Source organism: Mangifera indica, chromosome 3 (assembly GCF_011075055.1).
Source record: "Mangifera indica cultivar Alphonso chromosome 3, CATAS_Mindica_2.1, whole genome shotgun sequence".
In the NCBI taxonomy this organism is placed as follows: domain Eukaryota; kingdom Viridiplantae; phylum Streptophyta; class Magnoliopsida; order Sapindales; family Anacardiaceae; genus Mangifera; species Mangifera indica.
The window spans coordinates 5,551,798-5,562,926 of NC_058139.1; the positions used below are offsets into that span (position 1 = coordinate 5,551,798).

General features: G+C 33.7%; 2 protein-coding genes across 4 annotated transcripts; one reads left to right on the forward strand and one right to left on the reverse strand.

Moving 5' to 3' along the window:
• Nucleotides 1–3,475: 3,475 nt before the first annotated feature.
• LOC123210899 (GDSL esterase/lipase At1g29660-like) lies at nt 3,476–4,831 on the forward strand. The gene is made up of 4 exons (XM_044629391.1): nt 3,476–3,713; nt 3,819–3,952; nt 4,174–4,419; nt 4,499–4,831. Exons 1-4 carry the CDS (start codon nt 3,476–3,478, stop codon nt 4,745–4,747), a joined length of 867 nt encoding a protein of 288 aa, XP_044485326.1. The 3' UTR covers nt 4,748–4,831.
• A 680-nt stretch (nt 4,832–5,511) lies between these two features.
• LOC123209990 (pentatricopeptide repeat-containing protein At5g12100, mitochondrial-like) lies at nt 5,512–10,059 on the reverse strand. 3 transcript variants are annotated; one of them, XM_044628118.1, is made up of 4 exons: nt 7,918–10,059; nt 7,427–7,836; nt 7,207–7,321; nt 5,512–5,852 (listed from the first exon to the last, which is right to left on the reverse strand). In XM_044628118.1, exons 1-2 carry the CDS (start codon nt 9,982–9,984, stop codon nt 7,567–7,569), a joined length of 2,337 nt encoding a protein of 778 aa, XP_044484053.1. In that variant the 5' UTR covers nt 9,985–10,059; the 3' UTR covers nt 5,512–5,852; nt 7,207–7,321; nt 7,427–7,566. The 3 variants fall into 3 exon arrangements, with proteins under 3 accessions (XP_044484053.1, XP_044484054.1, XP_044484052.1); XM_044628119.1 differs by having other exon boundaries at nt 7,427–7,671; nt 7,748–10,059; XM_044628117.1 differs by having other exon boundaries at nt 7,427–10,056.
• Nucleotides 10,060–11,129: the final 1,070 nt, after the last annotated feature.

Consider the following 11,129-nt stretch of genomic DNA (forward strand, 5'->3'; position numbering starts at 1 on the left):
GATTAAATATTATTAACTAAATTTCAATATTTTACCAATCTATCAGTCACCATTGTGACTTCAATATTGTAGGTAGACTTGTTTACGTGTAACCCTAATGCTCATTGCAGCCTTGGTACTTTTGTAATGAATTAAAAAAAAAAAATCTTTGTTATAATAAAATAACCCATATTTCTCAATTACATATTAAAGACATGTTGTATGTGAATATTTTGTTGTTTTTGGAATCATGTAATTGATCATTGGAGGCTCATTGTTATCCATTTGATCTCTTATAGGACATTTGATTTAGATAATATTTTATCAAAAATAAAATATTACTTCAAAAACAGATTAATTAGAAAATTATTAGGTATAAATTTTTTTTTTTTTTTATAAAATTTGGTAAAAATTATTATTAGAAATAATAAGAGAATACTTAAATATTATTTTACTTGAATACTTTTGAATATTATTATTTTAAAATATATTAGATGTTACTTGTTATATTAATTGAAAATGAGATTATCTTTATTTTATAAAATTAATAAGTAAAAAAATAATTAAAGATAATTTAATTATTTTTTTATTATATGTCATATCACTGTTAATAATAAAATATTACAAAATTTAAAAGTTTTAGTATATATAGGTAAAGGGGTAGTTGTGTGTCGATTAATAGGATTTGTGCCACATCCAAGTGATATGACATAAATAATTTTTCTATTTATTCCAAAGGGACAGTTGTGCATCAATTAATAGGTTTGGTAATATTTGATAAAGATTGATAACAACAATAAATTACGCTCAAATTACCTTTTACTTAAAGACCAAAAAAATTAAAGATAATCAAATTACTTTTTAATTATCAGAATGATAGTTGTACGTTAATTAATAGGTTTGGTATAATCTGATAAAGACCGATAACAATGGTAAATATTTTTATTAAATAATGGTAATTGACACTTTTCCAAATTCAAATGGTTAATTAATCACTCAAAATTAATAAGAGGAAGATACCAAATTAATTAGAGAGTGACATAACATAAACCGATCAACATTTTTGAAAAATTCAACTTGTGAATAGAAGAAAATTATTATTGCTAATAAAAAATTACAAAAAAAAATTTATTTATAAATCAAACAAAATAATATTAATAATGCATCCTTCAAAATTTGGTATATGTGGGCGGAGGAGCAATTGTGTGTCAATTAATAGGATGATGTTGTTGCTGTGATCATTAATACTTGTTTTGATCTGGTTTTTTGTGGGTTTCTTATCTTGCTAGAATGTATTACTTTTTCTCTTCAAGTTGCATGTGGGTTTGGCTTGAATGGGTTTCAACTTTTCTTATTTTTATATTCTCTATTTATTTATATATTATGATTTTGATTATTTAAGTCGGTGTCAAGAAGTTTAAACGTGTTTAATTGTTTCATTTTACAATCGGGAACAAATCAACTATATATTTTGGGAAAAATGAGTATTTTTCACCCATTTTTTAACCCTATCTCAAATACATATCCACAAAAGATGAAAATCTATTTTTCTCATTCGTGACCAAACTGCCATCCAATTTTTTAGTTAGGGGCAGGGGTAAAATCGTTATTTTACTATTAAACCTTAAAACTTTAAAATTTCACTATTTCCCCCCTCCAGGTTTTAAAAACTAACACCTCAACTCATCCTCAAAGTTTAAAAAATTTAGATTTCACTCCTAGGGTTTGCTTCCTTCTCCGACCACCACCGACAACTGACGTATTCCATCGATCTTCCATCTCCGATTACAAAGGAACCATTCGTCATCCAGATCTAGAAGAATAGACGAAGGACGATGCTTCGTCGTCCTTCGTCATAGTGTCTAGATGACGCGACGAGCGACGAAGGACGACGAAGTGTCGTTTGTGCGACAAAGAGATCTTCGTCTCTTTGTCGCACCACCGCCATCGCGCCTGGAGAAGGAGGAGGCCGGTGACGACGTCGGAAGATGAAGTTGAAGAATGGGAGTGAAACTGCTATTTTTGAAAGTTATGGGGGCGTGGTCGCGTTTTGAAAAATATGAAAACCCTATGTTTGGGGATGAAAATGTTACTTTTCAAAGTTTAAAAACTTTAGGTAAATGTGAAATGTTAGTTTCTAAAACCTAAGGGGGTGAAAAGTAATAAACTTTATAACTTTTTAATATAATCAGTAAAATGATGATTTTACCTCTGTCCCTAATTGAAAAATTGGATGACAGTTTGGTCATGGGTGGAAACAGTGGATTTTCATTTTCCGTGGGTATGCGTTGAGATAGGCTAAAAAATGGGTGGGAAATAGTCCTTTTCCCATATATTTTAGGTTAGCTTTTGAATTTTTGAGCACTTGGTGATTCCTTTTTGGTTAGGGAAATATTGCGGTCCATATAATTACCCCCACAAAAGAATTTATATATATGTATTTTTATTCATCACAAGCATAATAACAAATTGTTAATTATAATCTAATAAAGACGGATAACAACAATAGATATTTTTATTAAATAATGGCAATTGACACATTTCCAAATTCAAATGGTTAATTAATCATCCAAAATTAATGAGAAAAAAATACTGAATTAATTAAAAAGTGACATGACATAAATCGATTCAACTATCATGGTAACAAAAGAAGATAAATATATTAGGCCAAAAGACTATTTCTCATCCAAGGTATATTGTTTTCTCAAGTTTTCTTTTGTTAACTTTGAAAATCTCAGTTATCCACCCGTGATCGGTTAAAATTAACGGTTTCAAGGATAAAATCATTATTTTGTCTATATTATTAAAAATAAACTTAAATTTGATTTTATTTTTCTCTCTAAACCCTAAAAACTAATAATTTCCTCCAACCCAAGTTTTAAAAAACAACATTTTCCCCCCTAGGGTTTTCAATTTTTGGGAGTTAATTTTTTGACATCGTTTCTTCCTCTTCGGCGTGGCCTCCTTCCGACAGTTGTCCTAGGCACAGTTGTCGACGAAGATGGCTCGTCTTCGTCGATGATAGTGCCCAAGACAACCGCGAGAAGGAGGCTGCACCAGAGAGGAAGAAGCATCGCCTGAAGGTCGTCGGAGAGCAAGAAACAGAGCCGGAAAACTAACTCCCAAAAATTGAAAACCCTAGGGGGGAAAATACTGTTTTTTAAAACTTTGGTTGGGGGAAATTGTTAGTTTTTAGGGTTTATGAGGGAAAATGAGATAAATTTTTTAGGGGTTAGGGTTTTATTAATTTTAACAGTCCATAGGTGGGTAAATGAGATTTTCAAAGTTAATGGGGGGAAAATTGAGAAAACCACGTACTTTGGGTGGGAAATAGTCCTTTGGCCAAAATATTATTATTAATCATCATAATATATGATAATTTATTTCCAATTGTGCATATCTTCCCCTATATATAACAATGTCCCTCTCAGTTTATCATCAAACTGATAAATATTCTGTACATTTCCTCATTCTTTTTTTTTTTTAAAATATAAAAATGGTGAGAAGGCCTGAAATGTGGCATCTAATAGTGTTAGTTTTACATACGTCAACTTGGGTTTATGGAGTTCCACAGGTCCCTTGTTACTTCATTTTTGGAGATTCATTATTCGATAATGTCAACAACAATTACCTGCTGACCAAGGCCAAAGCCAATCATCCTCCATATGGGATTGATTTTCCCGGAGGACCAACAGGAAGATTTAGCAATGGTCGAAACGGGGCAGATGTTTTAGGTTTTCTTCTTAATTAATTTCTCTCTGCATAAATTTACCACTTTGCTCATGCATGCAAGAGTAAATTGGTATAAAATATTAATTGAAAATTCATTGTTCATGCAGCTGAACTTCTAGGATTTGAAAGTTACATTCCATCCTTTGCAAGTACTAAAAATCGTAGTGAAGACATTCTCCAAGGTGTAAATTATGCATCTGGAGGAGCCGGAATTCGTGATGAAACTGCAATCCAAAACCTAGTAAATAAAACATTCATTGCCTTGCCTTACTATCAGAATAAAATTACGCATACATATAAACAAATCTTATTAACTTATATATATTAATTTTTGAGAAAATATTCTAAACGGTTAAAGCTGGAATGCAAACCAACTTTCATATATATTTGTCTTATATTATCTAAATTACGTGCAAATTACTCATATGTTCTTCATGATACAAACCCATTGTCGTCTCACAGGGAGAAGTGATCAGCATGAACAAGCAGTTACTACATCACCAAGAAACTGTCTCACATATCATAAGAATATACAGAGGCAATATATCAGCAGAAGAGCATCTGAGAAAGTGCATGTATACAGTCGGAATTGGGAACAACGATTACATAAACAATTACTTCTTGCCTCAGTTTTACCCTACAAGTCACCAATATTCTCCTGAGCAATTTTCCATTCTTCTTGTTCAACAATATTCAAAGCGATTGGAGGTGTGTGTTCATTCTCATTAATTTCTGCAATCTGATTTTCTGTATCAAAATTTGTAATTATTTATTTGAAATTTGGTAGGATTTGTACGAGCTTGGAGCGAGAAAGATAGCGGTATTCGGATTAGGTCTCATTGGCTGTACGCCCGGCAGTGTGGCTATGTATGGGACAAATGGATCTTCATGCGTAGACTCCATTAATATTGCAGTCCAACTATTTAATGCTAAACTGTTATCACTGGTGGATGACCTCAATAAACAATTTCCAGACGCCAAGTTTATATATGTCAACATTTTTGGGATTTCTTCTACCCTGCCATCTGGTATATAAACTTAATCTTATCTTCATTAATTAGTAAGTTTAATTATTTGTTTTATTGATTTCAATGGATGTACACCCATCTCAGGATCATTAGTAAGCAATATTCCGTGCTGCGAGGTAGCGAATCTAGCGATGAACAATGGAGTTTCGGCGTGCATTCCTTACGGTATTGTATGTCCCGATAGAACCCAGTATATACTTTGGGATGCAACTCATCCAACTGAGGCTGTCAGTTTGTTCCTAGCAGGAAGATCATACACTTCTCAACTTCCTTCTGATGCTTATCCAGAGGATATTAGTAGACTTGCTCAAAATTGAAATGGAGAACTTCAATTTTATTAGCATATATAAATGGGATGAATTATTCTTTCTTCTTTGAAAAATTAATTACCATCTATTTTATCTTTAGTTGATAGCTGCTCGAAAGGTTTTATATATATATATATGTAGTACAAAATATGAGAGGCATACCTAAACAACGTCAGAGAAGACAAAAAAACAAAACACAAGAGCATACAGGCTCAAACAAAAGTAAACAAATTAGGTAACTGTCAAATAACCCGATACTGTGATGATGCCTCATAGCTGTGTTCCAAGGAAATGATCCTAGTGCTAACCACATCACAGAAATCCAGAACAATCTCATGATGGTGCCTATGAGCATCATGGAACACCTGATTATTTCTTTCATTCCAAACAAACCATTTTGACGTGTTTATGTATCTGCTCTGTTCCCAAAACAGACATTCACTTGCTACCTATCTGTATATTCGTTTCTAGAAATAGATAACTGCTTATTTCTCTAGTAAGAAGTGAAATTTATACAATGTTACAAGCATCAAACCTCTCTTGTTCAAAAGAATTGAAATACTTTGAAATGACACCAGCCCTACTTAATAATACAAGGATTTTATTACCAATGATCAGTCAAGAGTTAACCTTGAAAAGAAAAGCCAGCCAAATAGCGGATTCCCTCTCCTCAACTAAGGCATTTTATTCGGCCGTGGTATCAAACGCATCCAATCTATCAAAAAATGGTGGCCACTGACAGGGTGTTTGGCAACAACCAAATTTATCTTTCTCTGGTCAATACTGGACCCTTTGCCAATAAAACCTGTATAAGACACATAAGAATTTTGAATCTTACATAATTTTGTCCATAACAGAAGACAAGGAAACACCCAAACCAAGTGTTGCAACAAAGAAACTATGGAAGCTAAAATAGCTGATACTTTGGAATTCTTATCAAGTACTTGGTAACTCATACAATTAACAGGCAGAGAAAGGAAATGGGATTTTTCCCTCTCTGTAAAATCAACTCCCTAAAAAATCACTTAATCACATGATGACATATTATCTTTGTATACAAGTTTGTGCTCATTATTTGTGCATATAACATTACTTTATTTCACGTGTGTTTGTGTGCTTTGACCTATTCCAAGGTAGATTCCTAACAGAGTCTACTGGTTTCTCAGCGAAGAATGAAGATCCTTCAGATTATTTGACCAGCCTCTAACCAACAAAGGTAAGTTTTTCAGTTTATAGAATAAATGACAGTCCAATTACCAGCAAGAACACTGGAAAATAGATCCCAGAAAGGTGAATGAGACTAAAGGACTTCTTAGCAAGCAAAGATAAATGTGAAAATCATAAACTATCTCTCCCTCATAAAGAAGATACGGACCACATGTACAACTTCCTTAATCACATCTCTGCATAAACATGGAAAAAAAATACTACTAATTTGATTTCATTTTGCTCCCTGATTTTTCTATCCATTTTAGAAGAATTGCTTGCGATCATATCTCTTAGGAAATGACAGAAAACTTCAATAAAAATAAGCCCAAAAATAAATAAACACATGACATGAACTTGTTCTAGTAAATCTCCATTAATATTTTCTTGGACAGGTTATAAGGCCCACAGCTGCTGACCATCAAAAGATTGAACAAGACTTGTGCACCTTGAAAATCAATCAATAAAGATAATGCTTCTATCTTTTTTCCTTTCATGGAAGAAATTCCATTTGGGAATATGTTATAATCTCAAATGCAAAGTACAAGACTTGCATCACACATAAAAAAAATATGGGTTTAGGTTTCTATAGGATTTATATAGCTCCAGGTTCTTCAACCTTAACATCTAACTTTTAGGGTATGGTTTTCCTAAGGTTCATATCATTTGGTATAAGAGTCACCATTATGTCTCTCAGATGCAATCATGCGATGCAAGTGGTGATGCCAGCAATCAGTGTTCACCCAAGGCTTGCTAGGGAGCTAGCAAACAGTCAGCTTGCATGAGTGCTGGGCGGCTGGGGCTATGAAGTGTAGTGTAATATTACAATCTCAAGTGTAAGTTATGGTACTTAGATCCCACATTGAAAGAATGGGCTTCTAACAGAAAGTATGGACTTTTGGTGTATCAGAATAGAACATAGAAAATCATAGATAAGATTGCACATAAAGTACCTTTAGACTGCCTCAAAATATGGACTTCCTGACTCCAAGAATAGCAGACAGTTAATTGATATTTTCACCGTCCTCCAACCACATTTAGAGCAGTAGTATTACACATTTGTCATCCCTGTATATTTAAAATTTCATTGAAACCACATGATACTTCGTACCAATTTCCAACAAAGTCTGAAACAGAACAAATTCTGGATTGAGAACAAGAAAGATGGCTCACCAGAGAAAATCAGGTCCAGGCTGGGCATAAGCATCACGAATTCCCAAGTAATCACAGTGCTTTATGCAGCTGCATTTCCAGCTTTCCTTGAGAGCTTAATTCATCTAGATTATGAGTACTTATTCACACGAAGTCTCTCTTTACATTTTGGCAGCAGCAGAAAGATCCTTAGTAGTGTTAAAATCATCCATTCCTTTAGCACTCATTTCAGAGCAAATAATCCGGACCTCTTCCAACCTCCCATCCTGTTTAAGACCAGTGGTAAGTTCATTGCATATACCAAAAGTGGGGAGGAAACCATTTTCAAACATCTCTCTGTACCAAATGTATGCTCCACCAAAATCCTTAAGTTCGCAGTATCCCTTAATCAGCATGTTGTACGTGTCGGCTTTAGGGATCAATCCTTTGACCTTCATGTCATTGACAAGATCTTTTACTTCAGATACTTTTCCCTCTGTTAAGAAGCAAAAAATCAAGCTATCATAAGTCACCTTGTCTGGATGAATTCCTTGGTCCACCATTTCACTATGCAATGCTAATGCCTTTTGAAGATCTCGATGCTGTGCGTAACAGTGAATGAGTGTATTATACACAGGTAGATCAGGAGACAAATTAGCCTGCAACATTTCACTAAATAGTTTCTCTACAGCTACAATTCCCTCTTTGCTACATCCACTAATCAGGGGATGATAAGTCTTTAGAGTAGGCTCAATGCCCAGCTTCTTCATATTTTTATATAGCTCCAGACATTTCTGAGCATTTCCTGCATTAGAATAACCCGAGATCAGTGAGTTGTATGTGATCACATCCGGACTAAGACCACTTTTAATTATGTGGAGAAGCAAGTCTTCAGCTTCCCTTACCCTTCCCTTTTTGCAAAGGCCATTAATTAGGATATTATAAGTTACAAGTGTTGGACCCATTCTACTTTTCACCATCTCATCAAGAAACCTGAAAGCATTTTCAATCCTCCCCACTGTGCAGCTACCATCAATGAGCATATTATATATTTGAGCATTAGGAAAAATCCCTCTGCCTTCCATATCCCTGAGAACTATCTCAGCTTCAAGAAGTTTACCATCCTTGCACAGGCAATTTATGAGAGAGCCATAGCTTACAACATTTGGCTTTATCCCATGATTTTCCATTCCTTCAAGAATCTGGAAGCACCTATCAAAGAGGCCCATCTGTCCATAGCCATCAATTAGGGTGTTATGTGTCTCTAAATTTGGAGAAACACCCTTATCCTCCATTTTCTTCAACCATCTCTCCGCCTTATCCATCTCTCTCATTTCACAAAACTTGTCAATCAAAGAATTGAAAGTAATGCAATCCGGTCTCAACCCATAATTTTCCATTTGTTCAATAGTCAAAATAGCTTGATTAATGTCACCCCTTCGACAATACCCATTCACAATTGAGTTAAACATAACCTCATCTGGAACAAGTCCATTTTCCTTTTCCTTCTCCAAAAGTTCCACGGCCTTTTCAACCTTCCCTTCTATACACAATGCATTCAATAAAATGCTGCAAGTATAATTATTAATCCTAACACCTTTCTCACTAGCTGCTTGATACAAAGCCATCACACCCTTCACATCACCACACCTTGACAACCCATCAAAAAGGATACTATAACTATACCCATCAGGCACAAAGCCATTATTTTTCATCTCCTTGAAAAAACTTTTTGCCTCTTCCATCTTCTTTGCCCTACAAAGGCCACTAAGCAAAGAATTGTAAGTTACTATATTGGCCTTGACGTTCTCAATCTCCATCTTTCCTCTCAACTCAAAAGCCTTCTCCACCTCCCCAACTTTACAATACCCATCAATCAACGTATTATATGTAACCATCGTCGCCGCCAATTTTCTCCTACACATTTCATCAAACATGTTCTCCGCATCCCGCATTCTCTTCTCTTTGCACAACCCACTCATCAAAATATTATAAACAAACACATTAGGACTCACTCCTCTCTTCTTCATAGACTTAAAAAACTTAAAACCCCTCTCCAAATCACCCAATTTCACCGCGGCTTGAACCGCTTTACTATACATAAGCCTATCTGGTCGAAAACCCGACGCTACAATCTCTTCAAACAGCTCAAGAGTCTCATCAAATTGATTACAATTCACCAAACACTCAAGAAAAACACTGAGAGCAGCCAAAGAAGGAAAAGTACCCTCTTTTCGAACAGAATAGTAGTGCTCTGTAGCTTCAACGGGCATTTTAGCGGTGGATAAAAATGACAACAACATATCGGAGAAAATGGGTTTTAAGGAGGGTGAAGAAATGGAGAAAAGCGAGAAGAGTTCATGGGGAGAAGAGAAAGGGGAATCTTTAGAGAGGAGGAGGGTTTTGAGAAGATTTTGGGCGGTTTCAGTGCGGTTTTGTTGTAGGAGGATTCGGAGTTTGCGAACTTGTTCATTGCGCTGTTGTTCTTGAAAATGGTAGTTGGTGTTTGACGAGTCCGTACAGAGGGAGATAGACAGTGTCAAGTGGTTGAGTGGAGGAGTGAGAGGCAACCTGGGAAGAACACGGAGTTGCCTAGCCATGGCTGCTTCTTTAATTTTTTATGCATTTTTGCTTAAAGCCTGTCAAACTCTTGCTATACTATAATTTTAACCTAATAGCATATAATTATTTTTGGGGAGGGAGAGTGTTTTTCACACAAGTTCTAGTTAAAATTTAAAATTATATTTATGATAATTAAAAATTTTAAATTCTCATTTATAATTTAATTTTTATTAATTTTTTATGTTAAAAATAAAAATAAAATTATTTATATTAAAAAAATATAAAATTTATTATTTCTTCTTTCTTAAATTTCAAAAACTAATAATTTCATCCTCGTATAAAGTTTTTAAACTTTAACAAGTAATATTTTCACCCCAAATCTAGAGATTTTATATTTTTCATATTATAACCACCCCTTAAAACTCTTAAAAACAATAGTTTTTACCCCCATTTTTAACTTCAATTTTAGACATCTCTTCCAACGTTTTTTCTAGTCTCTTTTTTCTCTTAAGCCAACAATAAATGGTGCAATAAAGAGATAAAGATCTCTTCGTCACATCGTACAACGTCTATCGCCAACTCAAGAGATAGAGGAGGCCTAAAAGGATACTAAAAGGGATGTTAAAAGTTGAAGTTGAAGAATAAGGGTGAGAGTATTGTTTTTAAAAGTTATAGGGCTGACTGAGTTTGAAAAATATAAAAACTCTAGGGTTGAGGTGAAAGTTTTATTCTTTAAAATTTGAAAACTTTATATAAAAGTTTCTAAAACCTAAAAGAAAAAAATAATAAGTTTCATATATTTTTAATATAAACAGTAAAATGAGTATTTTACTCTTATTTTTAATAGGAAAAATTAACAAAAGTTAAATTATGATTAAAAGTTTAGATTATTCAACTACTGTAATATGATTTTGAATTTTAACTAAAACTTTATGAGAAAATAATCTTTTTCCATTGTTTTTTAAAGTGTGTTTGGTTAAATTAATGTGTTTTATTTAAATATTTTTTGATTGAAATTAATAATTAAATTATCTCATACATTAATCATATATGTTTTTAAGGGAAAAACAAGTACAGTAACGCTAAACTAAAAAAAAATTAGAGTACGCAAATGGCACGCCCACTTGTTAGTTTTTTAGTTTTCACTTCTTACTGGTGCCCATGGCGAAATCTGATAGGTCAT

What these genes read in the sequence shown, in the direction of transcription:
- LOC123209990 (XM_044628117.1), bottom strand. Translation starts at nt 9,984, where the DNA reads ATGGCTAGGCAACTCCGTGTTCTTCCCAGGTTGCCTCTCACTCCTCCA.
- LOC123210899 (XM_044629391.1), top strand. Translation starts at nt 3,476, where the DNA reads ATGGTGAGAAGGCCTGAAATGTGGCATCTAATAGTGTTAGTTTTACAT. An exon ending in AAACTGCAATCCAAAACCTA is followed by an intron (nt 3,953 to 4,173) that starts GTAAATAAAACA and finishes GTCGTCTCACAG; the next exon opens with GGAGAAGTGATCAGCATGAA. An exon ending in AATATTCAAAGCGATTGGAG is followed by an intron (nt 4,420 to 4,498) that starts GTGTGTGTTCAT and finishes GAAATTTGGTAG; the next exon opens with GATTTGTACGAGCTTGGAGC.